Source organism: Acipenser ruthenus, chromosome 12 (genome assembly GCF_902713425.1).
Source record: "Acipenser ruthenus chromosome 12, fAciRut3.2 maternal haplotype, whole genome shotgun sequence".
Classification (NCBI taxonomy): Eukaryota; Metazoa; Chordata; class Actinopteri; order Acipenseriformes; family Acipenseridae; genus Acipenser; species Acipenser ruthenus.
Window position 1 is genome coordinate 41,061,435 of NC_081200.1, and position 27,070 is coordinate 41,088,504.

Here is a 27,070-nt window from a genome sequence, read left to right on the forward strand (position 1 = left end):
ACTTACAATCGTAAGCAAATACATTTCAAATAAATCCATAGTTACTTGTTTTATACTATTTAAAGTTGTAATCGTTCACATTCTGCTCTTCTGCTGTTTTAGTTTTTCTTTCCAGAATGTACAAATAAATGCTGTGAAAACCTGAAGACACGAACACTGGTGTTTTTGTGTGTATCCAAAGATTATTCTCAAACATCAAGTTTGAGAATAAATTCTCAGAGCTATTAAAAAAAAAAAAAAACTAAAACAATTGAAACAACATAAGACAATTCATAAGCCCCAGGATTATGAGGTATGGGTGGCTTCATTCTAGTTGCCGTTCTATCTCTCTCTCTATCTATCTATCTATCTATCTATCTATATATATATATATATATATATATATATATATATATATATATATATATATATATATATATAGTTCAACAAGCAAGAGAGAATATTACTATAATATATTGTACACTATCAAAAATAAATACAATTCAATCAAGTTCATGTATAAAGTGTATCATATGGTCTCAAATATTTGCCACTTTACTGTGATGTATAAAGAAAACACTTCTGCTATTGTCTACGTTAGGTTACAATATTCAATATAGAAGACAATACAAAAGGCAACCTTTTTATTTAATATATTTTATTAAAAGTCGTACACCTTTCTGTATTGCCCTGTAAAGATCACTGTTGAAAATACTGAATACAGCATGGAGATTACACCTAAACATATATGGTACCAAAAAAAAAACTGAAATAAAGAAAAACAAAAAAAACTGAAATATTCTGATGCCATTTCTTTTCTTATAAAACTTATTCGTTAAATGACCCTTTCCCCCTTTTTCTAAACCGAAGTCACGGAAATAAACAAGTTTCCAAGTCTGACAGCCAATCGGATCGCTCTGTTCTTCATACCCGCCCACTGCGAGGTCTATATGACTACCGCATACTGTGCTCGTAGTTTGCAGGGAGAGCCGAACGGTGAGTGTTTCTGTAGCAATGACCTGTCTCATGTATGTGTTTTCTTTATATTTGTTATCTTATCGATTGGTACATATGAAGCCAAAACTGGTAAGAAGACATCTTGCTGAAATATTTCATTTTTTGAAAATGAAATCTACAACACGATGTTTTTTTCATGTGAGTAACAAGGAGCGAGAATGAAAGCATGCAAGTGTGTTAATCAGACACATGACCTCGTGTGCCTCTGTAATTTGATATTTTAACTAACTTCTTGAAATATCTTTCGTATGTTTATTTTTGTCTATAATTCTTATGATGCACCGGTAACTTGTATTCCAATCATTTTAACATACAAACTATTTTATTTGAAACTGGAATACTAAAATTAAGTTATATTACTCAATAATTTGTTAGAATATTGTTAAAAATTGAAATTGATTAAAAAAAACTTTACAAGGTAATCTTTTTAGGGTTGGGTTCAGTAAAAAGAAAAACAAGGTCACTTTCTGACCCCTGTTCAGCTCTGTTCTGTACATGGCTAGTCAAGATTTCTGTTAACATTTGTTAATTGGAAAATCTGATGACATGCCTCCATAGAAATAAAGCTGTGTTTTCACAAAGCCTGATTGAGGGATGGAAATAAGACTCCCATTGCATAGCAGTTTGCTCCATTCCTGGTTTTACGATGAGTTAATAAGACGCACTGTGGCTAACAAAGGTCATAGTAAAAACTGGAATGGGTGAAACTGATATGCAATAGGGATCTTATTTCCCTCCCTGCTGATTAAGTCTAATCTTGGACTGTCTTTCCTGGGTTAACATTAAGATCTGTGATCCCTTAGGTAAGGGTTTCATTAAGATGTGTGAAAGGGGACAAAAAACTGCTGCTGTGGAGAATTAGATTGGAAATATCTGTACCTGCATGCAGTTAAGATGGACTGTGGTTGTTTGTGTATCAATAAAAAAAAAAGTGACAATAAATTGTTTACCTTATTGAAGTGTTTCCAACTCTCTCCTAAAAAGAACTCGTCTCCAATACCATGTTGCCATCCAGTGTGTCAGTACTGTGAATTGTAAAGTGTGTGTGGACTGTCAGGAGTCCGTTCCTTGGAGGTTATGCCAGTGCCGGGCATTGTTACAGCAGTGAAAATCTCAGGCATCAATCAATCTTTATTTTACATAGTGCCTTTCATAGTGGACCACCATCACAAAGCAATATACATGGTTTATTGAAATAATTAAGACTGGGCAGGAACAAAGACCAGGAATGGATTAGCCTTCAGGGACCAGGTCTGGGTACCACTGTAAATGTCAGGGTATTTCCAGGGGGCGTGGCTTGTCTTGTAGTTTATATAAAGACTTGCTGGATGCTGTTCATTATGCATCTCACAACTGAACAGTGCAGTTCGTCTTCTGAAACACTCAAGATGCCAGCTCTACCAAACACATTCTTTTCGGTAAGTCTTTTAAGTAGATGCCATCTATGAAACAAACAGTTTAAGATCATTTGTTACATTTATATTCCATATGAGAGCTTACATTGTGCATTGTATACATATTATTATTATTATTATTAATAAAACATTGTTTTATACACTTACATTTGAATATTGAGGACCTGTAAAAATGACAAGGGTATTTTTCAGTAATTTCACATGGTTACTTTTCCCATCCACAGATACAGATAATAGCAATGGGATCCTGCAATGGCTGGAAATGAAATAATTTCTCAGTACAATATACTGCTTGTTGATTATTTTGACTTGTTTAAAACCTAGTAAATGTTTGTCTGTTCTCTGGTATGGGATGTTTAAAGATACAAATATACTTAAAAGGATAAAACATCCATTTGCAAGGATACTTCAATGCCTGAGATGGAACATGTGCTATCCTCTATAAAATGGTGTCTGGAATTCCCCTCCAAGCTCCCCTGGTACTTTCCTCTGGAATTCCCCTCCAAGCTCCCCTGGTACTTTCCTCTGGAATTCCCCTCCAAGCTCACCTGGTACTTTCCTCTGGAATTCCCCTGCTGGAATTTCCCTTCACAGAATGGCAAAGACAAGCTGCCTAACCCAAATGTCCTCACATACCCAACACCAATACTCAAGCCCACAAACACTCTGATTTTTCAACCAGTTATTTATTTTATTTATTTACATGTATTGTAGCCTAATGTTAACAGAGCAATCATTAAACGTTTTAGAGAAACAGTACATGCATATTCGGGTTGGCAACTGCCCCCACATACACCTGTAACACCCAACACCTAGCGAATGGCTTTGGTTTTGAAGCAAAACATTGCATTGCAAATTATGAATTTTAACAAGTGCTATTTTAAGCACAGCAACACGTGCCCCTTATTACCATTCAGCATGCTGTAAAGAAGCAAGCACCCAAAGAGACACCTGCAAAGCCCACAGAAAACCCTTCTCATCCCCCTTCACAGCATGTCTGCTGTCCTGCAGAGGGGACCAGCTGAGCGGCTTTACCTTGCACGTGCACAGGGCTTTAAGCACCTCAGTTTGACCCCAGGTACACACCCCATGACATGCTGTACCGATTGTAATCTAGCCGGACTGCGCAGTACGCAGCATTCACTGAAAACAGAAGCAACCTTTTTAAAAAAAAAAAAAAAAAAAAAAATGAAGGCAGTGGTCTCTCGGGCATGCCTCACACGCTAAATTCACTTTTCTAGTATGGGAAGGACTTGCCAGTCTCTAGGAACTACTGGGAAGATGCTACAAGGCGGTGAACAGGAGACGATACACAGCTGGTGTGGCCGAGCATTGAAGTTTGGCCCCTGGATTCAGAGATCAAAGCGCGCAGGCATTCTGTACGGCGACTTTGCAGTGCAGTACTGAGTTAAGGAGAGAGTTCATTACATACAAAAAAGGGTTGGATTGGGACATTAACTGGACCAAACTTGCTGGCAGTCCTGACAATGTCCAGGCTGGCGTGTTGGGAGTACAGTAGCCGACACTGAAAAGGTCTGTTTGAAAAGGGGGCTGAATACGACGCGGTGCACTGAAGTGTAACTCAGATTCCCTGGTCGTTTCCATACATTTAAGGAAAGCACTGTATGTAACGTGCTGATACGAACCGAGGCACACCGTGTGCAACCAAGCTAAAGTTAAAAATATTAGTTACTTTGGAAGATGGGGACCACGAAGAAAGTGTGAGTGCCGAACTGATTTCAAGATATTCTTTTTAAAGGCACCGTTAAAGTTTTAAAGACAGTGTTGAGCAGATACACGCAGGACGGGTGGAAAGTCGGTTGCCGATTGTTTTTTATTTATTTTTTTTTTTTTTTGCGGTGGCTAAAAACTAAAGGCTTTATTTTAAAAAAAATGTAAACGTTAGAATTATGAAGTTTGCATGGTTCCCTAAAATGAATTAAATACACCTGTTATTAATAATGAACTCATCTAGACTATGTACTGAAAACTGCTGTGCAACTATCATGGGCTTTGCGTGTTGTGTGTTTACTAAACTTCCTAACGTTACGCTGTCCTCTTCATTTGTAACTGAACAAACCGTTTCATACCGAGTTTCACACTTCTAAGACGATATACTCCGTTTGAAAGTACGCGTTCAGGATTAAAACCGACTTTCACAACTATTAAAACACAACTAAAATATTCAGCGATAAAATACAAATACACCATCACAACCACCTTGCATGCAGGCGCATGTTGATGACGTTTTTGTAGGCACGCTTTCTGCGTCGCTTTTACAGTTTCAGGTGCCTTGGTCTATACTGCCACCCAGTGGAAATGTGGATTAAAGAAGAAATCTGAAACGATTTAGTCAAAAGGAGTTCGGGTTTGTTTAATCCTAATTATAATTCTCGTGCATGTTCTATTTTCAGGGAGTCGGCCCGGAGACTCTTAATGGAAACTGGACAGGTATGATTTATTTTCATATTGTTATAATTTGTACCACTTTACAACTGTCAAATGTGTTTAGTTATCATAATATGCATTGTAATGCACACGTACCGGTAGATACTGCACTGTTCTGTAGTTTAAGCCTACGTGTTCTATGTTTAAGCATGCATGCTTTGGTTTTTTACTTAAACTATAGGCTGTGTACCCTAGTAAAGAGGAGATTGCGGTCCAGGGTCCGGTTGTGGTTGTGTTTCCATTAATTCTATTACTCATATACATTTAATTTGGACAGTATTTATACAATAAAATAAATAAATAAAAATGAAGCAGGCTAATTCACCAGCTTTTGGCTGAAGTCGCTGGTGAAACGAGTTTGGAGATATTAACCGGTCCACCGGTGCAGCTGGAGAGAGCAGCGTATCATGTTGTAGGCGCCTCACATGCATAGTCTCCACTTGACAAGGCGCCACGATGGAGGTGTGAGGGGCTTTCACGGGCCACAGTTTGAAGGACTAAAAACATTCGATCTGTTTACAAAAAATATCAATGTTTACAATTTAGAAAAGTTAAACAAGCAACAAGTGATGCACGTTTATCAATGGGCAGCGCAAGACTGATTCCTAAAATAAACACTGTGAGATGGGTTCACAGGCCTCCATTAGCGCTAGTCTTGGACTCTCTTGTCTAAAGTAACACCGAGTACTCCAATATCAGCGCCAATCTGGGTGTGTGAAACCAATGCAATGTTACTGTTTTCCCCATTAGGATCCAATGACGGCAGCAGCACTATGGATAACTTCATTTTCCTAACGGTTGGAATTCTGATTGGTTTAGTCCTGTCCCGTCTGTTTACAAGCACGCGTTCATGGCTGGAGTTTGATTACTTGAGAGGTAACACATCCCCTATCCCAGGGGTGCACAATTCCGGTCATGGAGGGCCGGATCCCTCCTGGCTTTTGTTCCAACTGTGTTCTAAATTACTTAATTAGACCAATAATTGGTAATAATTGGTCCAATTAAGTAATTTAGGGCAAGGTTGGAACAAAAGCCAGGAGGGACACCGGCCCTCCAGGACCGGAATTGTGCACCCCTGCCCTATCCTGATAGACAAAGAAAAGTGGGACGCGATGAAAATGCTTAATAAGAAGGTAATGCAAGCGGTGACATGGAGCTACATCGATCTCTATAGAACAAAGACAATAAATAAATAAAAAAAACAAGATCACATTTTGTTTAGCTGAATCATCCACAGCTTAAAGTTTAATGAAGGTTTTGACAAGCGGTCCATCTCTGCGTTCTTGAGAATAGCTGGTATCAGCCTATGAGCTGACGTTACAATACACCCCGTGACAGCCCCTCGTCCCTTTAAAGAGCTGGTGACTGCCTATGTGCATGTGACAAGTCCATGGAAACGAATACAATTCACACCCCCTGCCTAAAACAATAACCCTGCAATGCAGCGTTCTGGGGGGTGTTAGATAACCCGAACTGCCGGGGTGTAGAGTCCCCTTACCGCTCCAGCCCAGTAAGTGGGGGTGCCAATGCAGTACTGATAGGGTCTACAGTATATATATATATATATATATATATATATATATATATATATATATATATATATATATATATATATATATATATAAATCAGATCTTAAAGTTATCAGCACACGATTTGTGACAAAGGCACCATTGCGCGCTGCTTTTAAAGTAAGACTAAAAACACATTTTTTAGAATTTAGGATATGCATTTAAGGGACAATGTATCATTATATTTTATACTATGTAACTTTCTTTTGTCACTGCTTTTTAACGTAAGATTAAAAACAGTTTTTAATCATTTTAACGTGTGTAATTTCATATCTTTGACTCATTTATCAGAATGGTTCAGTATACGATTACAATGCGTTGTTGTTTTAATCTGTAAAGATATTTGAGCCGATTCATAGTAGAGAGGCGCTATATAAGAAATACACATTGATTGACCACTGTGGTAAAGTAGGGCTGGTAAGAAATAAGTAGTTTTGTACATAAGAACATAAGAAAAGTGTGGGAACGAGAAAAGGACATTCGGCCCATCAAGGCTGGTCCCTTGCTAGCACACTAATTTAAAAACACAGAATCTCGTCTTTTTCTAATGTTCCCATTGTTAAACATCCCACTACTTCACCTGGTAGGCTATTCCGGTTTAAAACAGTGCTTCCTGCCTTCGGTTCTAAACTTACTTTTACTCGGCTTCTAATTAACTAACTAACTAACTAACTAACTAACTAACTAACTAAGCAAAAGTCATTGAAAAATGTCTTGTTTTTTCCAGGGCGCTGGATTCCTCGTCTGTCAGTTGAAGAGACTCAGCCTCACACAGGGCCCATAGTTATTATCTACAGCTAAAACCTGCTCCAACACCCAGCAGCAGGACCGAATGTGCCGCATGTGTTCATCGCCGTTGTTTTATTGAACTGGTCATGCTGTGGCTATTCCTAACATGGAGCCAGCAAACCTATTTTAAAGCCATGGTTAGCATTGCCTTTTACTTACTGTCAACTACAAAGAACAAAAAACTCAGGGACCGGACTCAGCATTCACTGGCAAGGGACCGGACTCAGCATTCACTGGCAAGGGACCGGACTCAGCATTCACTGGCAAGGGACCGGACTCAGCATTCACTGGCAACGTGTTTTAATTCTTAGTTTCAAAGCACTTTGGCATTGCACAGTACAGTATTTTATGCACGGTGTTAAATTGTATATTTGTGGGAAAACGTTTGCAAATGAATGCCATTTAAACTGAGTTTATTGGACCAGGTGCTTCGCTCAGGTGCGCTGACTGCGCCAGTACCCAGCGTGAGTGCTCCCAGCCCGCTCCATCAGCAAGGTAGAGACTTGAAGCAATGCCGTGCCTGGAGTGACTGAGCCTCCTTCATACAGGGATGCACGCCCACCTGTGTGAAGATAATACAGTGTGCTATGCCTAAGTATATGACTTTACAAATCCAGTGGATCAAAAGAACATTCGACAATACTGCAGCCCAGAGGCGCGCATGACTCCGAGGTGCTAAAGGTGCTTAATTTAAGAGCCTGACGAGCCGTGACATGGGTGCTATTTATTTTGTACATTTTGTAAATGTGTAATATATGTTTTAAATAAAGTGTTTATTTATTGTAAATGTGTTATATATGTTTAAGTTACAGTACGTGTCCCACACAGTAATATTTTATATAAAATTCATACAGCGCTGGATGAGTCGCGGTGTGTAAAATTACCTTCCCTGCTGAGGCTTTTGGATCTGTAGGAGCGCTGCGGAGAAAACGCTGTCAATTTCAACCTTTTTAAATAGTCCTATTTATTAATCTGGTAATCAGGAAAATACATTGAACGAATACGAGTATTTAACAATATTTCACTTTTATATTTTGTATTATTTATTTTACTGTTCATGCTTCGCTTGCATTAGCCTCGCAGTCCTGTCACAATCGCAGTGGACTGGCTTCTACAACCCTAATGCAGTGAAACTGACTGCACGTGTGATTTACTTAGCCTGCTACTGATAGAATACAGGAGTTCTTGCATTATGCCAGGACACATGTGCACAGCTGTACGCTCCTCAAGGGCTATTACACACCAGGGTTGAGAGGTCATCAGTTACATCAGAAACTGGTATGGTTGAAACACATATCCCAGCTAGAATGGCCTTTGTATCGGTGTTGCTACGGATATGCTGTTTGTAATTAAATACAAAGTCGGGTCAGTCCTAACAATGAAAGGGCAGCCTTTTGTATTTTTATAATGGCATTTGATTGCTGTTTTTTTTCACATAGTTTATTTCAGCACCTATGCATGTTTACGTTTTGCATTTGAATTGCCATTGTGTTGCGCAGATAACGTTTGACAACGACTCAGTATCGTACACTGAGCATGAACTGAATGCCTTTACAGGAAAAACAGAAAATAAAAATTAGAAAACTAACGAAACAGCTCCTGTGTGGAATAACGCGGCTGCAATTACAAAACAACGCAAGTAATAAGATTCTACAATAGCACACAACATAATTCAAATCTACAACAATGAAACTGAACTAAACTAAAAAGAGAACTGCCAACGTGTGAGTCAGACGGGGATTTTCAGCAGACGGGACTTTCCGCTGCGGGCTGCGCGCCAGCCCCCTCCCTCGTCTGATTTCCTGCCCAGGCCGGGCTTGTGACAGTATAAATGCTCAGTTCTGAGTTAGCTCTCTGCTCCTTGGAGCTTTGCAATTTTCAGGGGACACGTTTCAAGTTTTCGAGCCAGAAGATTCTCGGCAATACGGAGGGGAGCAGACGATTGCGCCGATCTCCTGTCATTGTCAGCCTGTAAGTTAGGGGACACAAATTAAAGGGGTTTCAAATAAACAGGTTACAAAGCATCCAGGTTTGTGGCATGAATTCAGTTTTTGCAGACCAAACAGGTTTCAACAATCTCTCTCTCTCTCTCTCTCTCTCTCTCTCTCTCTCTCTCTCTCTCTCTCTCTTTCTCTCTCTCTCTCTCTCTCTCTCTCTCTCAAATTCAAATAAAAAAACAATCTCTCTCTCTCTCTCTCTCTCTCTCTCTCTCAAATTCAAATAAAAAACAATCTCTCTCTCTCTCTCTCTCTCTCTCTCTCTCTCTCTCTCTCTCTCTCTCTCTCTCTCTCTCTCTGTAAACGCCTCTTTTCCACCCAATACACTGTTATGTATATTTATAATAGTTTATTATACGTTTTCCTATTAGTTTTACATGTACTGTACCACACAAGCACACACACCTTTTACGATACATAAAGGACACACTAACCACGGGTTTTCTCATAAGGAACCCGTCTGTAACTGTAAGCTGGACAATATCAACATTTTAAAAACAACACAATAATGCGTTCATTGTTTTTAGGCTACTTATAATCTTAAAAAAAGGAAAATAAAACAAAGAGGATATTTTATCTTTTGCAAGGGATATATTTGCATTTTTATTTACACAGGAATCGCGACTGAAACAAACGTACTGTGTGTGTCACTTCAAACTATCACGCAAGTTTCTTAAAGACACAGGAGCATATTTTATGTCGCTCCGCCCATTCAGACCCCGTCACTGACGCGTGTTTCAGGAGGCACGCCATCGGTGTATTCGCGGGTGAAGACACGTTTTACAGGGACCCTGGGTTCCTCGACCATTTTACGATTTGGGGAAAGTCCAGAAAGAGGGGGATTTCCAATAAAAAAAAAAAAATCACAAGATAGAGAAAAAAAATCAGATCTACTGAATGTTTGTTTGAGTGCACATCAAGTTCCCCTGTGGATACAATTTGCATTTCAATTCGGTACAAAATGGAAACGATACAGTTGGTAAGAGTAAGACCTTCTTCACACATTATTTAAAAACTATAAAGCATGTCTGAGCGGTGCCATCTGGCATTTCTTTCCAGTACCGTGCAGTGGACGACGCAGTTTCCCAGATGAGGCTGATGCAACGTGGTACGGTGCCGCTAGCTTGGTTAATTTGTAATATGCTCTCTGATGCAGTAAGTTTAGCGTTCTGTTTAATGTGTACACACACCGCGGCTCTTCTGCAACACATTCGTTTACTTTAAACAGAAGTGAATACCTTTGAGAATGTGTGGGTGTGACTGCCGTAATGCTGCTGTTTTCAATGTTTATACACATATAAAAATCGTGCTCCATTGAACCAGACACAGAAGGTACTATTAATATAAAGAACAGTTACTGTACAGATTGGAGTAATGTAGTCATACCAAGAAGAGTTCTCTTTCATCGCACTGAGGTCAGCCATTCTAACTGGGATATCGAGAACACATTTTGTTGATAGCAATATTTATATGTCTAATTAAAAAAGTTACTGTTAATTACTTTTACCAGATAATTGTATTATTATTATTATTATTATTATTATTATTATTATTATTATTATTATTATTATTATTATATTTTTAATTACCCCTAATGACCTGTATCCTTACCTCATTATAATGCACAGTTATTACCTTGTACCAGAGATAATGACATATAATTTATAATTACCTCATTCATTGCTGTATTGACAGTATGTGAAGGGGTACACTGTTATAGACAGTATCTATAGGGATACACTGTTATAGACAGTATCTATAGGGATACACTGTTACAGACAGTATGTGTAGGGGTACAGTGTTATAGACAGCATCTATAGGGATACACTGTTATAGACAGTATATGTAGGGGTACACTTGTACAGAGGCTGTGTGGTCCAGTGGTTAAAGAAAAGGGCTTGTAACCAGGAAGTCCCCAGTTCAAATCCCACCTCAGTCACTGACTCAGGTGGGATTTGTGTGACTCATTGTGTGACCCTTAGCAAGTCACTTAACCTCCTTGTGCTCCGTCTTTCGGGTGAGACGTAGTTGTAAGTGACTCTGCAGCTGATGCATAGTTCACACACCCTAGTCTCTGCAAGTCGCCTTACTAATACAGTATAGAGGTATTAAGTGTCACTGTCTCCTGTCTTCATGGTGCACAGATCTGTATTACTGCTGGTGAACCCCTGAAACTTTCTTTCCAAACCGCTTAAACCATTTAATTTTCAAGGGGGTCCTGGCAAGAGAAGGCTGCGAAATGTAACGTAATAACTGGTGAGAAATTCTTTTTGGAACAGCAGCTTGAAACCTGGTTCCAGGAGACCGGGAGACTTGGGGTTTGAGACAGCAAAGCTACCTCACACAGTGGCCTGAAACCTAGTCTCCTGAAACCAAGTTCGAAGCCACAAAGTTTAACTTAAGTTTGTCCTGTTTTGTAGGAGCAGCCCAAGCCACTGGGAGAGACTGTCAGGAGAGACCAAGGTAACCCACTCCTGGGTAAGGCAGTGATTCAGGGGGTTGTGATGAACTTTTTGCAACTGAGTCCTTGTGCCTGGGTGACATTATATATTGCCTGAACACCAACTGTGCACCTATAGTGAATTATCCTGGAGGGAAATAAGGAGGCAGTACCAGTAGAAATTGATGAAATTGTTGTCCCTGTGTTTGCTAAATATGTTGTTGTCCTATTTCTAAAAATACATTGAATAATTAAAAAAACAAAGAGTTAGAAAATAAGCCTGTTGTTTTTAGATATAATTTCTGTTGTCCTATACATCTGCATCTAAGCCTCGTCGCTCTGTTCTCTAGTCAGTGCTGAAGAGATATTTCTCTTACTCTTGCAGGAGGTGAACTAGCCTGGGTAGATTATTGCCATGCCCTGGTTGACCGGATGTTTCAATGCTGCCAAAAATGCTGTGACGGTGAATATCATTATGATTTATTTTCTTATTACCTGAAGAACCTCAGTGTGACCCCTATGGTAGTTTTATTACAGAAATGCATTTTGTTTTCTGCATACTGTATATTTGTAACAGTTGTATGTTGAAAAATCAAAGCAATCGCTGTTCTTTATACAATACAATACTCTTAGCTGAATAATGTTTTTTTTTTTTTTTTGCCAGATTTGTAAAAAATATTTTTATTTAACTGCAGTGTTAACAGCAATACGCCCTCTGTAGGTCAAATTCAAGAAGGACATTTTAAATCTCAGTACAGTTCAACCTTTCAACTCCACCTGGCATGTGTATGGCATGATTTCTGCAGAAGCAGGAAGCATAAAAAACAGAACTTGGAACCATTTAGAAGTTTCTAATATTGGTTAAGTATGTCACATGAGACACAGTACAATAGGTGGATCAGGGATTCATCTTGGTATAGTACCGAACACACCCAAACACATTCTTACCGATGAGCTGAAAGAAATTGCACAGATCATCGTATCACCTCTTAAAACTTAACAAGATATTGATACTCATCCTTTTATTTGCAGAAGGAGAGACTGTAAAGCTATCTGTTGAAGAAACACAGCCACTGATACAGGGGAGCTCAGTGCGCAGATGGAACTAGAAAAGAAAACCCTTTTTTATTTTCTTTTTTTACCTCATTATCTTTGCTGCTTGTCTTTCAGACGTTCTTTTATACTTTATATATATATATATATATATATATATAGCTCCAGTTATTTAAAAATGATAGATTGGTGCTGTCAAATGATAAAAAAAAAGGTTTAATTTGATTAAATAGTTAAATTCCCATTGGTATGTGATTTGCTGTGCGTCGTGGTACCTGTGCGCACTGCAGGTACAAACTGAATAAGCTAAACGCTTTCAGAACAGAGACAGCAAAAAAAAATAAAAAAATAAAAATAAAAAAACATTCCTGGCGTCCTGCAACCGTTTACATGAAGTTTTAACAATTTGCTTATTGTTAACAAGCTTTCCCCAGTGCTGCTGCTTGTAGTAAATGGAGCATTTAATAATTAATCTAATAGTGTTGCACATAATGATTTCCACTGTACTGGTGGCTGCAGGTACAGTCTTGCTGCTTTGTAACGTAGGTAGTCAGCGGATGTACATCACTCAGCTGCTATACAATGTTATACTTGAATAGACTGGCAGCTTTGTCATGTGTGTGGTTGCAATGGGAAGTGAGTGCTCTACATATATATAATTATGCACTGCATTTGCATTTGAACCCGCTTCGATATCGATATTTTGCAAGTGTTACTATTTAACCAACTCCCAAATGCAATCCGTGATTGAGCTATTAGTGATACACTGTCACAGTAATCTCAGGGTTAATGAGAACTCCCAAGTGCAATCCGTGATTGAGCTATTAGTGATACACTGTCACAGTAATCTCAGGGTTAATGAGAACTCCCAAGTGCAATCCGTGATTGAGCTATTAGTGATACACTGTCACAGTAATCTCAGGGTTAATGAGAACTCCCAAGTGCAATCCGTGATTGAGCTATTAGTGATACACTGTTACAGTAATCTCAGGGTTAATGAGAACTCCCAAGTGCAATCCGTGATTGAGCTATTAGTGATACACTGTCACAGTAATCTCAGGGTTAATGAGAACTCCCAAGTGCAATCCGTGATTGAGCTATTAGTGATACACTGTCACAGTAATCTCAGGGTTAATGAGAACTCCCAAGTGCAATCCGTGATTGAGCTATTAGTGATACACTGTCACAGTAATCTCAGGGTTAATGAGAACTCCCAAGTGCAATCCGTGATTGAGCTATTAGTGATACACTGTCACAGTAATCTCAGGGTTAATGAGAACTCCCAAGTGCAATCCATGATTGAGCTATTAGTGATACACTGTCACAGTAATCTCAGGGTTAATGAGAACTCCCAAGTGCAATCCGTGATTGAGCTATTAGTGATACACTGTTACAGTAATCTCAGGGTTAATGAGAACTCCCAAGTGCAATCCATGATTGAGCTATTAGTGATACACTGTCACAGTAATCTCAGGGTTAATGAGAACTCCCAAGTGCAATCCGTGATTGAGCTATTAGTGATACACTGTCACAGTAATCTCAGGGTTAATGAGAACTCCCAAGTGCAATCCGTGATTGAGCTATTAGTGATACACTGTCACAGTAATCTCAGGGTTAATGAGAACTCCCAAGTGCAATCCATGATTGAGCTATTAGTGATACACTGTCACAGTAATCTCAGGGTTAATGAGAACTCCCAAGTGCAATCCATGATTGAGCTATTAGTGATACACTGTTACAGTAATCTCAGGGTTAATGAGAACTCCCAAGTGCAATCCATGATTGAGCTATTAGTGATACACTGTCACAGTAATCTCAGGGTTAATGAGAACTCCCAAGTGCAATCCATGATTGAGCTATTAGTGATACACTGTTACAGTAATCTCAGGGTTAATGAGAACTCCCAAGTGCAATCCATGATTGAGCTATTAGTGATACACTGTCACAGTAATCTCAGGGTTAATGAGAACTCCCAAGTGCAATCCATGATTGAGCTATTAGTGATACACTGTCACAGTAATCTCAGGGTTAATGAGAACTCCCAAGTGCAATCCATGATTGAGCTATTAGTGATACACTGTTACAGTAATCTCAGGGTTAATGAGAACTCCCAAGTGCAATCCGTGATTGAGCTATTAGTGATACACTGTTACAGTAATCTCAGGGTTAATGAGAACTCCCAAGTGCAATCCATGATTGAGCTATTAGTGATACACTGTCACAGTAATCTCAGGGTTAATGAGAACTCCCAAATGCAATCCGTGATTGAGCTATTAGTGATACACTGTCACAGTAATCTCAGGGTTAATGAGAACTCCCAAGTGCAATCCGTGATTGAGCTATTAGTGATACACTGTTACAGTAATCTCAGGGTTAATGAGAACTCCCAAGTGCAATCCGTGATTGAGCTATTAGTGATACACTGTCACAGTAATCTCAGGGTTAATGAGAACTCCCAAGTGCAATCCATGATTGAGCTATTAGTGATACACTGTCACAGTAATCTCAGGGTTAATGAGAACTCCCAAGTGCAATCCATGATTGAGCTATTAGTGATACACTGTTACAGTAATCTCAGGGTTAATGAGAACTCCCAAGTGCAATCCATGATTGAGCTATTAGTGATACACTGTCACAGTAATCTCAGGGTTAATGAGAACTCCCAAGTGCAATCCGTGATTGAGCTATTAGTGATACACTGTCACAGTAATCTCAGGGTTAATGAGAACTCCCAAGTGCAATCCGTGATTGAGCTATTAGTGATACACTGTTACAGTAATCTCAGGGTTAATGAGAACTCCCAAGTGCAATCCATGATTGAGCTATTAGTGATACACTGTCACAGTAATCTCAGGGTTAATGAGAACTTCAAGTTTCTGCAGTCCTTTCAGAACACACAGGATTCCATGAGAAGCACGAATCAAGGAGTTTGTTATAAGAGGGAGTACAGGGTGTCCACAAAGTCCTGGGACCCCCATGTTTGTTTTGACAGTGCACTGACCAGCCACTGAAACATGTGGAAGAATGTAACATTATCCTTCACCAATCCCCAAAACATGGGGGAACAGGACTTTGGGCACACCCTGTCGTTTGAATTGATAGACAAAAGCTTCCATGTTTTGATTTAAGTGTTCCATTTGTAATTATTGGTGAGGAGTTTAAGTTTAGATTTTGACAAATGCATCAGCACTCAACCCTGCTGAACAGTACTGTGCTCAAAACCAGTGTCACTCACCCACAGTGGCAATGGACTCATGGATAAGCTATTAACCTGCAGCCACTTGTACTGTGAAAGTATTTCAAATGCTGTAGTTTTGATAATGTTTTATTTTCTATAAACCATCTTTTAATATATATATATATCTATTTCATAAAACATGTTTTAATAAAAAATGAAAAGGACGTGGTACTGTCTGATTTATCTTTATGATATTAACATGTTTTTAACATTTTTTTAAAAACTAAGTAAATTACTGACTCTAGTTAAATGCCACAAGAGCAGGGTCTGGGTGAGGTGGAGCAGTAGTTACCCCAGGGTGTTGGTGTCCCAGGACAATTAAAATGCTCCTGACAGCAATGCACAGGACAGGACACAGCGCAGCAGTTGTTGGTAATTCAGAAACTTTAACGTGACCAAGACTCCTGGAAATATGAGTGTCTTCCAGTAGACGCTACTGCACTGAGCACTGCTAAAACTGACCTGAATGAACAGGGAAGAATAACGTTTGGACTGCAGACATTGACTTGACTGAGCTTCTTTTAGTAAAGTAAGAAAGAATAACCCTACCCTATATGAGGCACGGGCACCGCTACCTTTTCATGGCGTCTGTCCCGGTAAAGATGTAAGGAGTCTATTCACTTCATCTGAACAGCCATGGCACCAAATATCACCGTCATGTTAATGATTTTAAACAGGAACCTGTTTATATATGTGTACGGCTTGAATAAAGATACAGCGTGTTGGGTGTTTGGTTTGGGTGGTTAAATGATAATTGCACATAGGTTTTTATTATGCAAGGTTGTAATAGTTATTCAAATTAACCAGTTTTATTACAAAAAAAGCAGACTGAACGAAATGTCTTTTGTTGGACAGATGCATGGCCAGACAATTGGACAGGGGCATGGACAGGTGCATAGCCAGGGAGAGAGAGAGATGGACAGGTGCATGGCCAGGGAGAGAGGTGTTGGATATTTATGATATTGCCTAACTTAAAAAAAAAAAAAAAAAAAAACATGACCAGATAATTATGAGTATTACACAGGTTTATTTATTTGTTATGTTTTATATATATATATATAAAAGTATGTGGGCTCCCGAGTGGCGCATCCAGTAAAGGCGCTCCACGTGGAGTGCAGGATGCGCTCTATAGTCTGGACGTCGCTCTTCCTTCGTTTGCCGAACGAGGACTGGAGCGCCGCCCGGGGGGAGGCCAGGGTGTCCTCGGCTCACCGCGCACCGCACCAGCCCGCGGGCTTGCCTGTAAACTGCCCGAGAACTGCGTGGTCCGCCGACGCTGTAGCTCTTGGGTGGCTGCATGGTTAGTTCGCAGTGTGAAAAAAAGCGGTCGGCTGACTGCACACGCTTCGGAAGACAGCGTGTGTTCGTCTTCGCCCTCCCGAGTCAGCGCAGGGGTGGTCGCGGTAAGCTGAGTTTACAAAAATAATTGGCCATTCCAAATTGGGAGAAAATAATAAAAATAATAGGCAACGATTAAATTTAGTAAAAAAAAATGTTTAATGTTTGAATTTTATTGTCTGAGTAACCTGCATATGGAGCGCAACATCATTGCAGTCTGCATTGTTTGCACAATATCGCCATCACTCACAATGTACCAGCCGTTGAAGGAGAGGATAAATATGTGAATCATGCACTGTAATACATATTTGAACATACAGTGTGTTTTCTAGCGAAATATCCATGTTTTGTGATTTAAAAGGGAACTCATCCTTCGCAGTAGGATCAAAATTATCATGATGTTATGGATAAGTGATCCTGATCTCTACATTCTGAAAAACAGAATTCCAACACTTAAATTAAAAGTGCGATGGGATTACCAAAGCGAAATACGGATCACAGCAATCCGTTTGCAAGAGAAAATAATGATCTTGAATTGGTTTAACGGTTCTACATATTGTCTAAACCACTGTGTATTCTTATTTTACCTGGTATGCAGGTAAAGCAGGTGTCTGGTGACTGTGCCAGGAGAGCGTTCTGTGTGTGCTGCTCATGATCTTCGTGGTTTTCAGCAGTTTTTAACAGTAATAGCGGCTGGTTTAATATGTTTTCGTGTTTGAAATGGATACATTTATTACTTGCAAAAGAAACGAAGGAAGAAAACACAAGAGCACAGAGTGCCTTTGGATAATTATGTTGGCTTTAATAAAAACGTGTATTATTGTTTGTAATTGTAGTTTTATCTTGAGGTTAATATTTTTTTGATAAGACATTTTAAACAGCACACAATTATGTCGAGGTTGGAAGTAAATAGTAACATGATACACATTTACAGTGCGGACTATTTTGTATTATTTATAGAAAGCCAATAGGAGCGTTTCCAAAGATTCCTAAACACTGTCTTTTAATTCTGTGCATCCAAAGACATGTAATTAAGTTGTAAGAATGAAGCCTACTGTTCAGTTTTCTGTCTCAGCAGTTTGTCAGTCTCAGACTGTTGTGAAAAATTATATATTAAATAAAACAGGAAAAAAGAAATGTGTTAACCAGATTCCATTACCATGCAACTGTGGTAATACTCCACGGTTACCATGATGCTGAGGGGGTATCCCTATCCACACTACAGGGATATTGCCATGATGCTGAGGGGGTATCCCTATCCACGCTACAGGGATATTGCCATGATGCTGAGGGGGTATCCCTATCCACTCTACAGGGATATTGCTATGATGCTGAGGGGGTATCCCTATCCACACTACAGGGATATTGCCATGATGCTGAGGGGGGATCCCTATCCACACTACAGGGATATTGCCATGATGCTGAGGGGGGATCCCTATCCACTCTACAGGGATATTGCCATGATGCTGAGGGGGGATCCCTATCCACTCTACAGGGATATTGCCATGATGCTGAGGGGGTATCCCTATCCACTCTACAGGGATATTGCCATGATGCTGAGGGGGTATCCCTATCCACTCTACAGGGATATTGCCATGATGCTGAGGGGGTATCCCTATCCACTCTACAGGGATATTGCCATGATGCTGAGGGGGTATCCCTATCCACTCTACAGGGATATTGCCATGATGCTGAGGGGGGATCCCTATCCACTCTACAGGGATATTGCCATGATGCTGAGGGGGGATCCCTATCCACTCTACAGGGATATTGCCATGATGCTGAGGGGGTATCCCTATCCACTCTACAGGGATATTGCCATGATGCTGAGGGGGTATCCCTATCCACTCTACAGGGATATTGCCATGATGCTGAGGGGGGATCCCTATCCACTCTACAGGGATATTGCCATGATGCTGAGGGGGGATCCCTATCCACTCTACAGGGATATTGCCATGATGCTGAGGGGGTATCCCTATTCACTCTACAGGGATATTGCCATGATGCTGAGGGGGTATCCCTATCCACACTACAGGGAAATAACACAAAACTTAATAAAAATCCACAAAAACAAGAATACACAGAGCTCAATCCTGTATTAAAGTCAAAAGCCAAATACCACAACCCCCACATTTTTATTATATATATATATATATATATATATATATATATATATATATATATATATATATATATATATATAATATAAGGATTGGTTTAGATCAAGGCCCCCATGGAGCACTATAGTGCCTCGCCCTCTCGCAGCTCCCTCACAACCATCAACACTAAAACACAGGAATATTAAAACAATACAAAGCTGAAACAACCTGTGTGCACGATTAATCCAATGGGAATTTATTCAACACAAGCAGCCTGGTTATCAGCAACATAAAACAAACACACAGAAACCAGTGGCTGACGACAGTCCTGCCCCTAAAACAAAACAGAACATGTTCGTATGCCCTTCAGCCACAAACAAATACAGAAAACTGGAACTGCCAAGCAGTTTTATAGCTTCCAAGCTCAGTACCAGGTGGAAATATTGGCAAGCTGTAGCATTGCAGCACAAGTGTCAGCAACAGATCAGTTTTATGGAGCAGTTTCAATTAAAAATACTGCATTAGCTCATTATCTCATAATGCTTTATAACTTTAAACACTATTGTAATCATGTCCCTATCTACACACTGTAAGGAGGTTTTATATGGTTTCTTATATGTGTTCCATATTAACCATTATCCTCTCTGCACTTTGTAAGGAGTTATGCTAGTTTTACATTTGACCGAAGATTTTGAAAGGTTTTTAAAGAAATGCGTCAGGTGGCCATATTGGTTTACACAAACACCATTTTTGAAAAAGTCAGTTGTACTGACAGAGAGATGATGCTTCTCAACTTGAGTTAATCAACTAAACTGTGTTCAACTGAAGCAGTTTTAAGAACAAAACGTAGGTCTGGCCACCATCTTGTTTTACAAAAGATCACCATATTTGAATTCTATTGTCCCCATTGATGAGGTCTACCAAGTTAGGAATTAGTTGGTTAAACGGTTTGCAAACAGAAGCAATTTGATGTTCGGGCGAGTTTTGGCGAATTTGGTGGAAGCCATTTTGATAGAAAAATTTAACGCAGCAATTTCTGCTTTGCAAATTTGAAGCGGGTTTGGTTGCTGATGACCTATGTGAATATGATGACATATTGAAACAGCTTACAAGTTACAAGACTTCCACTCAAGAATCAAAATACTGTACACTCATTTAAAACAAAAGTCCAACCAGAAGGGGGCACTGTAACAACAGCATTGTATCTTATTGGGAACCCACTTTGACCAAGTCATATATACTGCATATAAAAACTGTATAAAAATGTAATTCTGTTATCAGAGGAAATGAAGGAGACAGACGAGCAAGACTTTTAGGTCTTATTTTAATTAGCATTTCATGAACATATACAGTACCATGTGCAACAAAACTTACTGCGATAAATTATGTAGAAGGGTAAACTGGACTGATTTTTTAAAACCGAGTCCACCATCTGTACATTTTCCCATCAGTGTGGCAGGCAGTGTGGCTCAAAGGTTAGACCCGCATACACGGAGCTTGAGCACCATCCTTTCAAAGCCAAGCCCCAGCCCTGTTGCATACTGTATGGCTTTAACATCTCTTGTGGAGGAGTTCTGCAAAACTGGGTACAGGCAAGATCCCCACTGTGAAAACTAATAGGGGGACGCATTAATAAATACTACCACCACTTACATATTTTAAAATGTACTGCATTTAATTATTTTTAAAGAATCACGCGTGTGTGAGAGAGAGAGAGAGAGAGAGAGAGAGAGAGAGAGAGAGAGAGAGAGAGAGAGAGAGAGAGAGAGAGAGAGAGAGTGAGTGAGTGAGTGAGTGAGTGAGTGATGTATCACCCTGGGTGTGAAAGAGAGTGTGCGATGTATTACCCTGGGGGGGGGGGTGATATATTAATCTGGGTAAATTCATTAACCCTCTCTCCCCAACCCCCTTTAAAAATGCACTGCTGAAATGGCAGAGGTGTAGAAAGACGGGCCATCTGAGAATTTGAATACTGAGTTTAAGATTTTAAAAAAATTGGCCTAACCCTAAATCGAAAGAATGTAGCAGTTTTCTGCACCAGGTAAAGAGCATGGGGTCTGTACCTTTGCTGCTAAAACATTAACAACTACAGAGTAATTTTAAAACAAATAATAATAATAATAATAATAAACACAAGGCCCTGCTGCAGGTGATCACTGGCACAGATGGAAATGTTTTCTGTTCTCGTACGTTCAGCCGTGGCACTACTTCAGGGCCGCGGTGCCACGCTCACGCTGGTCTGGGAGTGCCCGGTCCTGGAACCAGAGGGAGGGGGGCGGCTCAGGAGAACTTGGCTGCCTGCGGAGGGGGTCCCAAGAAGCCGCCCGCCTGCTTGGTGGCGGCCCGGGATGGAGCGAGACCCAGCATCTTCTGGATGTTCTGCTCAAAACAGAAGTGAGGAAACAAAACAGCTGAGCAACAAGGAGAATCGGTCCCTTTTAACACAAACTGAAATCAATTAGCAGATCCTCAGCACACCTCCTCCACCCCCAACCCCATCCCCTCCTTTGAAAGGAACCCGCGGCAGGAATAACATCTTCCCCCTTCCTTGCAGTATCCTGCCCTTGTCTTTCTGGGTAAACAGGCTGTGGTTTTCACAGTGCCACACTGCTAAACACACTCCGTCAGCGCTGTTCACAACGAAACATCAGGCTTCCTGGCTTCCAAACAAAAGACGCTTTCTCTGCTGGCACTCTGCCTATTTCACAGTGTGCCAAGGCTGTGGGAAAACAGCCCTTCTCTAGGGGAGGATTCGCAGGAACATTCACCTGCTCTGAGAACCAGCAGGGGCTATTGTACACACCACTGAAAACAAAATTCACTATTTTGCATCAGTACTGTTAAAGCAAATGTGTTTCATTTAAAAAAATAAAAAAATGAATAATAATAATAATAATAATAATAATAATAAAAACTTGGGGAAAATCAATGCAAGCTGGTTGCTCACTTTCCTCAGACGTGTGCTGTATGTTACTGTAAACTTAAGACACGCGTTGTAAAAGAATCTGAAATTTTGGACTTTCACAGTCTTAAAAATAAAACTACGCTAATCTAATTGTTATAGTTGAAGATAAGTTAGCATATTGTAGAGGCAAATCTAAGACTGCACAGCTTTCAGTAAGCTTTGTGGATAGTTTAGGATAGTGTGGTCTGTCCGTGCATTAGAAACTGCGTGCCGTGCTCCTCCCTACCTGTCTGATGGACATGGTGCAGAGGATGTAGAGGAAGATGAAGGAGCAGTCTGTGTAGTCGTCCCCCAGCAGGTTTCGGTGAGACAGTCCCTGGATGTAGGACAGGGGGGCGAAGGGAAGCTTGGCGACCACGCGGCCGTCAAATCTGCAGGCAAGAGCACAGGTAAGAACAGAGCACAGACGCTTAGTCCAGCCACAGGAACTGGCCAGCACCTGATCTCAAAACTCAATGAGGTGTGGGGATTCCGGAATCTTGCACTCTCATGTTCCACTGTCTCCCTTGTTGGCCACATGCTCCAATCAGCAGGGGCAGTGGCTTATCTAGAGTATGTGGAAGGATTCTATTGGTTCACACTGCTCATCTCCCAACACTGATTCAACCTATAGGAATTGGTCTAACCACAACTTACATTTCAGTCTGACAGCAATATTCAGAAACACTTGAGTGGTAATGCTGACGTAAGTACGCCAAGTTAATGGATTTTTCCCTATTGAGAAAGCACACGAGTGAGCATTAACACGCAAGTGTTGGTTCTGAGCATAGCTTTAAAAAAAAATCAGGTGTAAATCAAAAAGCTTAACAAAGAACAAGTGAACTGGTAATGATGGTTTAACTTCACATGCGATAGCAGATTGGGGTTTTTTCTTAGCCCATAAGGGAAGGAGAAACTGCACATCCATTCTCAACAGGTATTATTGAGTATAACGGAAGCACCCCTCTCTCTGTGTACAACCTGCGCTGCATACTCACATGGAATTGAACATTCCCATCAGCGCAGTAAAGCAGAACCCAATGGCAAACATGGACTTCATTCGAACCTGCAACCAGAGACCCGACAATGAGAAACTGGGATGCTAGCAGGAAGTGTGGTCTAGGGGTTAGAACTGGGTCTAGTGGAACAGGCTTGTGTAACTGTTAGGAATTAAAATTCAGGAAACAGATTAAAAAAGAGCTGCCTCTTACCATGGAGAGATCTCGATTGTTATTCTTCAGTTTCTCCTCTTGTCTCTCTATAAAGAACAATACGCCGTTATTGCATTATTATAAAGAAACAATACCCATGAGTCCGCCCCTGTAAGGAACTACTTTCCCCAGTTCGACAGAAGAACACAAGAAATAAAATGCATCCACAATAAAAAGCAAACAGAAATAAAATGTCCATTCCACATCTCCATTGCTATCCGAGCACACGGGGGCCCTCCACAGTTTACAGTGCTCAGTATTATAGTTTCAGTAGCGAGGATGCTACTGCAGGGATGCTCCATTGACAGAGCTCTCAGAGCTCTCAGAGCACTCCTCGTGTGTGATTCATAGTGTTGTTAGTGAGAGGAAGGGCCCGCTTTACCAATCTTCTTCTTCTGTTGTTTCCCTGCAGATTCTGTGATGGTCTCCTTCTTCTTCTCCACTGAAACAGGAAAAACATAATCAACATCACTTCAACTGCTTTAAAAAATAAAAAAGCGCTACTGTAATAAAACAAGAGACACATTTCAAACTGGACTCGTGACACACACACAGCACGTTACATGCACTCACATTTCAAACTGGACTCATGACACACACAGCACGTTACATGCACTCACATTTCAAACTGGACTCGTGACACACACACAGCACGTTACATGCACTCACATTTCAAACTGGACTCATGACACACACAGCATGTTACATGCACTCACATTTCAAACTGGACTCATGACACACACACAGCACGTTACATGCACTCACATTTTTTACTCTGCTTTTCAACTTCAGCCTTCAGCCTTTTGTACTTGTCAGTTCTGTAGACGAGCACCCACGTTATACCTGGGCAGGGGAGATGAAAAAACATGTTCCACAAACAATAATAATAAATTCAGAACGTTATCAATTCTATTTCCAATTCCTTTTTAAAATCAATTCCCTTTTCATTAATTGCAATTCCAAGACTTGGAATTGATTAAAAGGGCATTGGGAATTGATTTTAAAAAGGAATGGAATGGAATTAGAATTGAAAAACAGGAATTGGCCCCAACCGTGCTAGCACACAACTTAGATGGACTTGAATGAACTTGCACATAAATGCACAAGCGTTGCAAATCGCACACTGCTCTAAAGCGCTTGCTTAAATAAGGAGCGCGGTTTTGGAATGCTTCCTGAACAGAGGCTGGGGTCCAGGAGCCGCTCTGACCCCTGGCACTGCAGCAGAGTGGCGGGGCTGCAGGGGGAGACGGGTCTCTCAGACCACTGGCACTGCAGCAGAGTGGCGGGGCTGCAGGGGGAGACGGGTCTCTCAGACCCCTGGCACTGTAGCAGAGTGGCGGGGCTGCAGGGGGAGACGGGTCTCTCAGACCCCTGGCACTGCAGCAGAGTGGCGGGGCTGCAGGGGGAGACGGGTCTCTCAGACCCCTGGCACTGCAGCAGAGTGGCGGGGCTGCAGGGGGAGACGGGTCTCTCAGACCCCTGGCACTGCAGCAGAGTGGCGGGGCTGCAGGGGGAGACGGGTCTCTCAGACCCCTGGCACTGCAGCAGAGTGGCGGGGCTGCAGGGGGAGACGGGTCTCTCAGACCCCTGGCACTGCAGCAGAGTGGCGGGGCTGCAGGGGGAGACGGGTCTCTCAGACCCCTGACACTGTAGCAGAGTGGCGGGGCTGCAGGGGGAGACGGGTCTCTCAGACCCCTGGCACTGCAGCAGAGTGGCGGGCCTGCAGGGGGAGACGGGTCTCTCAGACCCCTGGCACTGCAGCAGAGTGGCGGGGCTGCAGGGGGAGACGGGTCTCTCAGACCCCTGGCACTGCAGCAGAGTGGCGGGGCTGCAGGGGGAGACGGGTCTAGTTCAGCTGCTGCCTGTGTCACCTGCTGAAGGCAGCAGCTTTGAAGCAGACACATTAGCTTGCCCTCCGTGAATCTCCACATTACGCTCCCTGCTAAAGAATTTCCTAAAGAAGTTTCCTTACAACTGGGAAAGTAGTTGTCAAGATATTAAAATGAGCATTGGGCACCTTCAATATACCCCAGTGATTTAATAAATAAATAAATAAATAAAATGGGGTTAAGCTCTGTTGCCTTTCAACTTCCCCATTATCTGTGTGAAACTTAAAAGCTCTTTGAAAAGCACCGTATTTATTTGTCTTCATAATCAGAGCTGCGACACTGGGTCACAATCCCACGCCATAGCCACGATCTATCCACACAGACAGACAGATCATGTAATTAAGGATAGGGGACACAATTCTAATAATTATTTACATTAATTTGTCAACAGTAGATACAGTTGTCAGATACAGTAACAGTGGATACAGTTGTCCTAAAAGCTGCAACATCTATGTTTGACCCCGTGTGACCTTTGAAAAGTCACATGACTTCCAATTACACATCAAAGGTCTGGATCAACTAGCCAATCCTCTGAAAGTCAAATTAAAGAGATGAGGTTCCGTGACAGGAGTAATGAGACACGCACTTTCCGCATTCACATTCCATTATTATAAGTTATTTAACTTATAAAAAGCGGACCTTTAAAAAGAACATACACACACACACACACACTTATATACATTCAAATTTAACAGAAACGTTTGCAATGCACGGATTTATTTACCGCAGTTGTAGGCTATACACCCCGAGGCCGAGCCATTCACGGGCAGCCCAAACGGTTACGACAGAAGAGCTGGCTTTTAAAAACACAAACTGTACAAAAATGTTGTTCTCTTAAACATGCTACAACTGAGCAAGCATATGATCCTATCAAAACCGCATACAAGTCCACAGCATCAGCTATAGCAGTGCCAGTAAGCAGTCCTCGTAATTGAAACGAACAAGGGAAAAGCCGAGACAGGAGCGTAGGTAAGATGCTAATATGACTCACCTTCGGCTAATAAAGCTGTGCAAACCGAGATGAACACGATCAGGATCGTATCTGCAAACATAGTCGTCATCTTGCTCTTTTACGTGATTTTTCTTGTGCAATATTTTGAAAAGATGTGCGTTTGACACCAGCCAGACTCTCCACCGAGATAGGAGGACCTGAAATTGATTCGTCAGCACTGACAACCACCACCAAGTCCGGAAATAACTCAGAGGGGCTCTTCCTCCGTCATAAACAATGGCATTGTGGGATACGATCAGGCCTCCAGCCCCTTTCAATATGCAAACTTTTTTTTCTGCTTTCAGCCAGAATCAAACCGCGTGGCGCTGTCGATTTACATGCAGAAAGTGTGACAGACGTGCAGATGCAATGACGCGTAAACCTACTGAAGGAGGCACGCCCACCTCCACTGTGTCTGTGGCAGGGACATGCATCCGCAACGCGGGGTAATAAGATTACCTTGGCTTTAGGCACCCTGCGCCCCTTGTGGTCATGGGGGTGATTGCACAACATAGGAGAACCAAAGCTTTAGTTATTCATTACAATCCTTAGTAATCTTGAGCGGTAACACACGATGAAATAATATAATAGTAATACAGAATAATGATTAGCTGTTCATCACATGTAGCCTCACCGAGTAAATAAACAAGAAC

General features: G+C 41.1%; 2 protein-coding genes across 12 annotated transcripts; one reads left to right on the plus strand and one right to left on the minus strand.

The window, feature by feature from the left end:
• Positions 1-523: 523 nt before the first annotated feature.
• LOC131740116 (uncharacterized) lies at positions 524-16,080 on the plus strand. Of its 11 annotated transcripts, none has more exons than XM_059035169.1 (7): positions 524-2,414; positions 4,826-4,862; positions 5,610-5,735; positions 7,156-10,193; positions 11,635-11,692; positions 12,040-12,117; positions 12,687-16,080. In XM_059035169.1, exon 7 carries the CDS (start codon positions 13,442-13,444, stop codon positions 15,716-15,718), a length of 2,277 nt encoding a protein of 758 aa, XP_058891152.1. In that variant the 5' UTR covers positions 524-2,414; positions 4,826-4,862; positions 5,610-5,735; positions 7,156-10,193; positions 11,635-11,692; positions 12,040-12,117; positions 12,687-13,441; the 3' UTR covers positions 15,719-16,080. The 11 variants fall into 11 exon arrangements, with proteins under 11 accessions (XP_058891152.1, XP_058891156.1, XP_058891148.1 ...); XM_059035165.1 differs by lacking the exon at positions 524-2,414 and adding an exon at positions 2,428-4,132; XM_059035164.1 differs by lacking the exon at positions 524-2,414 and adding an exon at positions 2,428-3,944.
• Positions 16,081-20,689: 4,609 nt separating this feature from the next.
• Positions 20,690-26,672, minus strand: LOC117417290 (calcium load-activated calcium channel). Its single transcript, XM_034029326.3, has 7 exons — positions 26,418-26,672; positions 24,303-24,380; positions 23,920-23,979; positions 23,538-23,584; positions 23,325-23,392; positions 22,574-22,718; positions 20,690-21,761 (listed from the first exon to the last, which is right to left on the minus strand). The coding sequence occupies exons 1-7, from the start codon at positions 26,485-26,487 to the stop codon at positions 21,663-21,665; spliced, it is 567 nt and encodes a 188-aa protein (XP_033885217.1). The 5' UTR covers positions 26,488-26,672; the 3' UTR covers positions 20,690-21,662.
• Between the last annotated feature and the right edge of the window lie 398 nt (positions 26,673-27,070).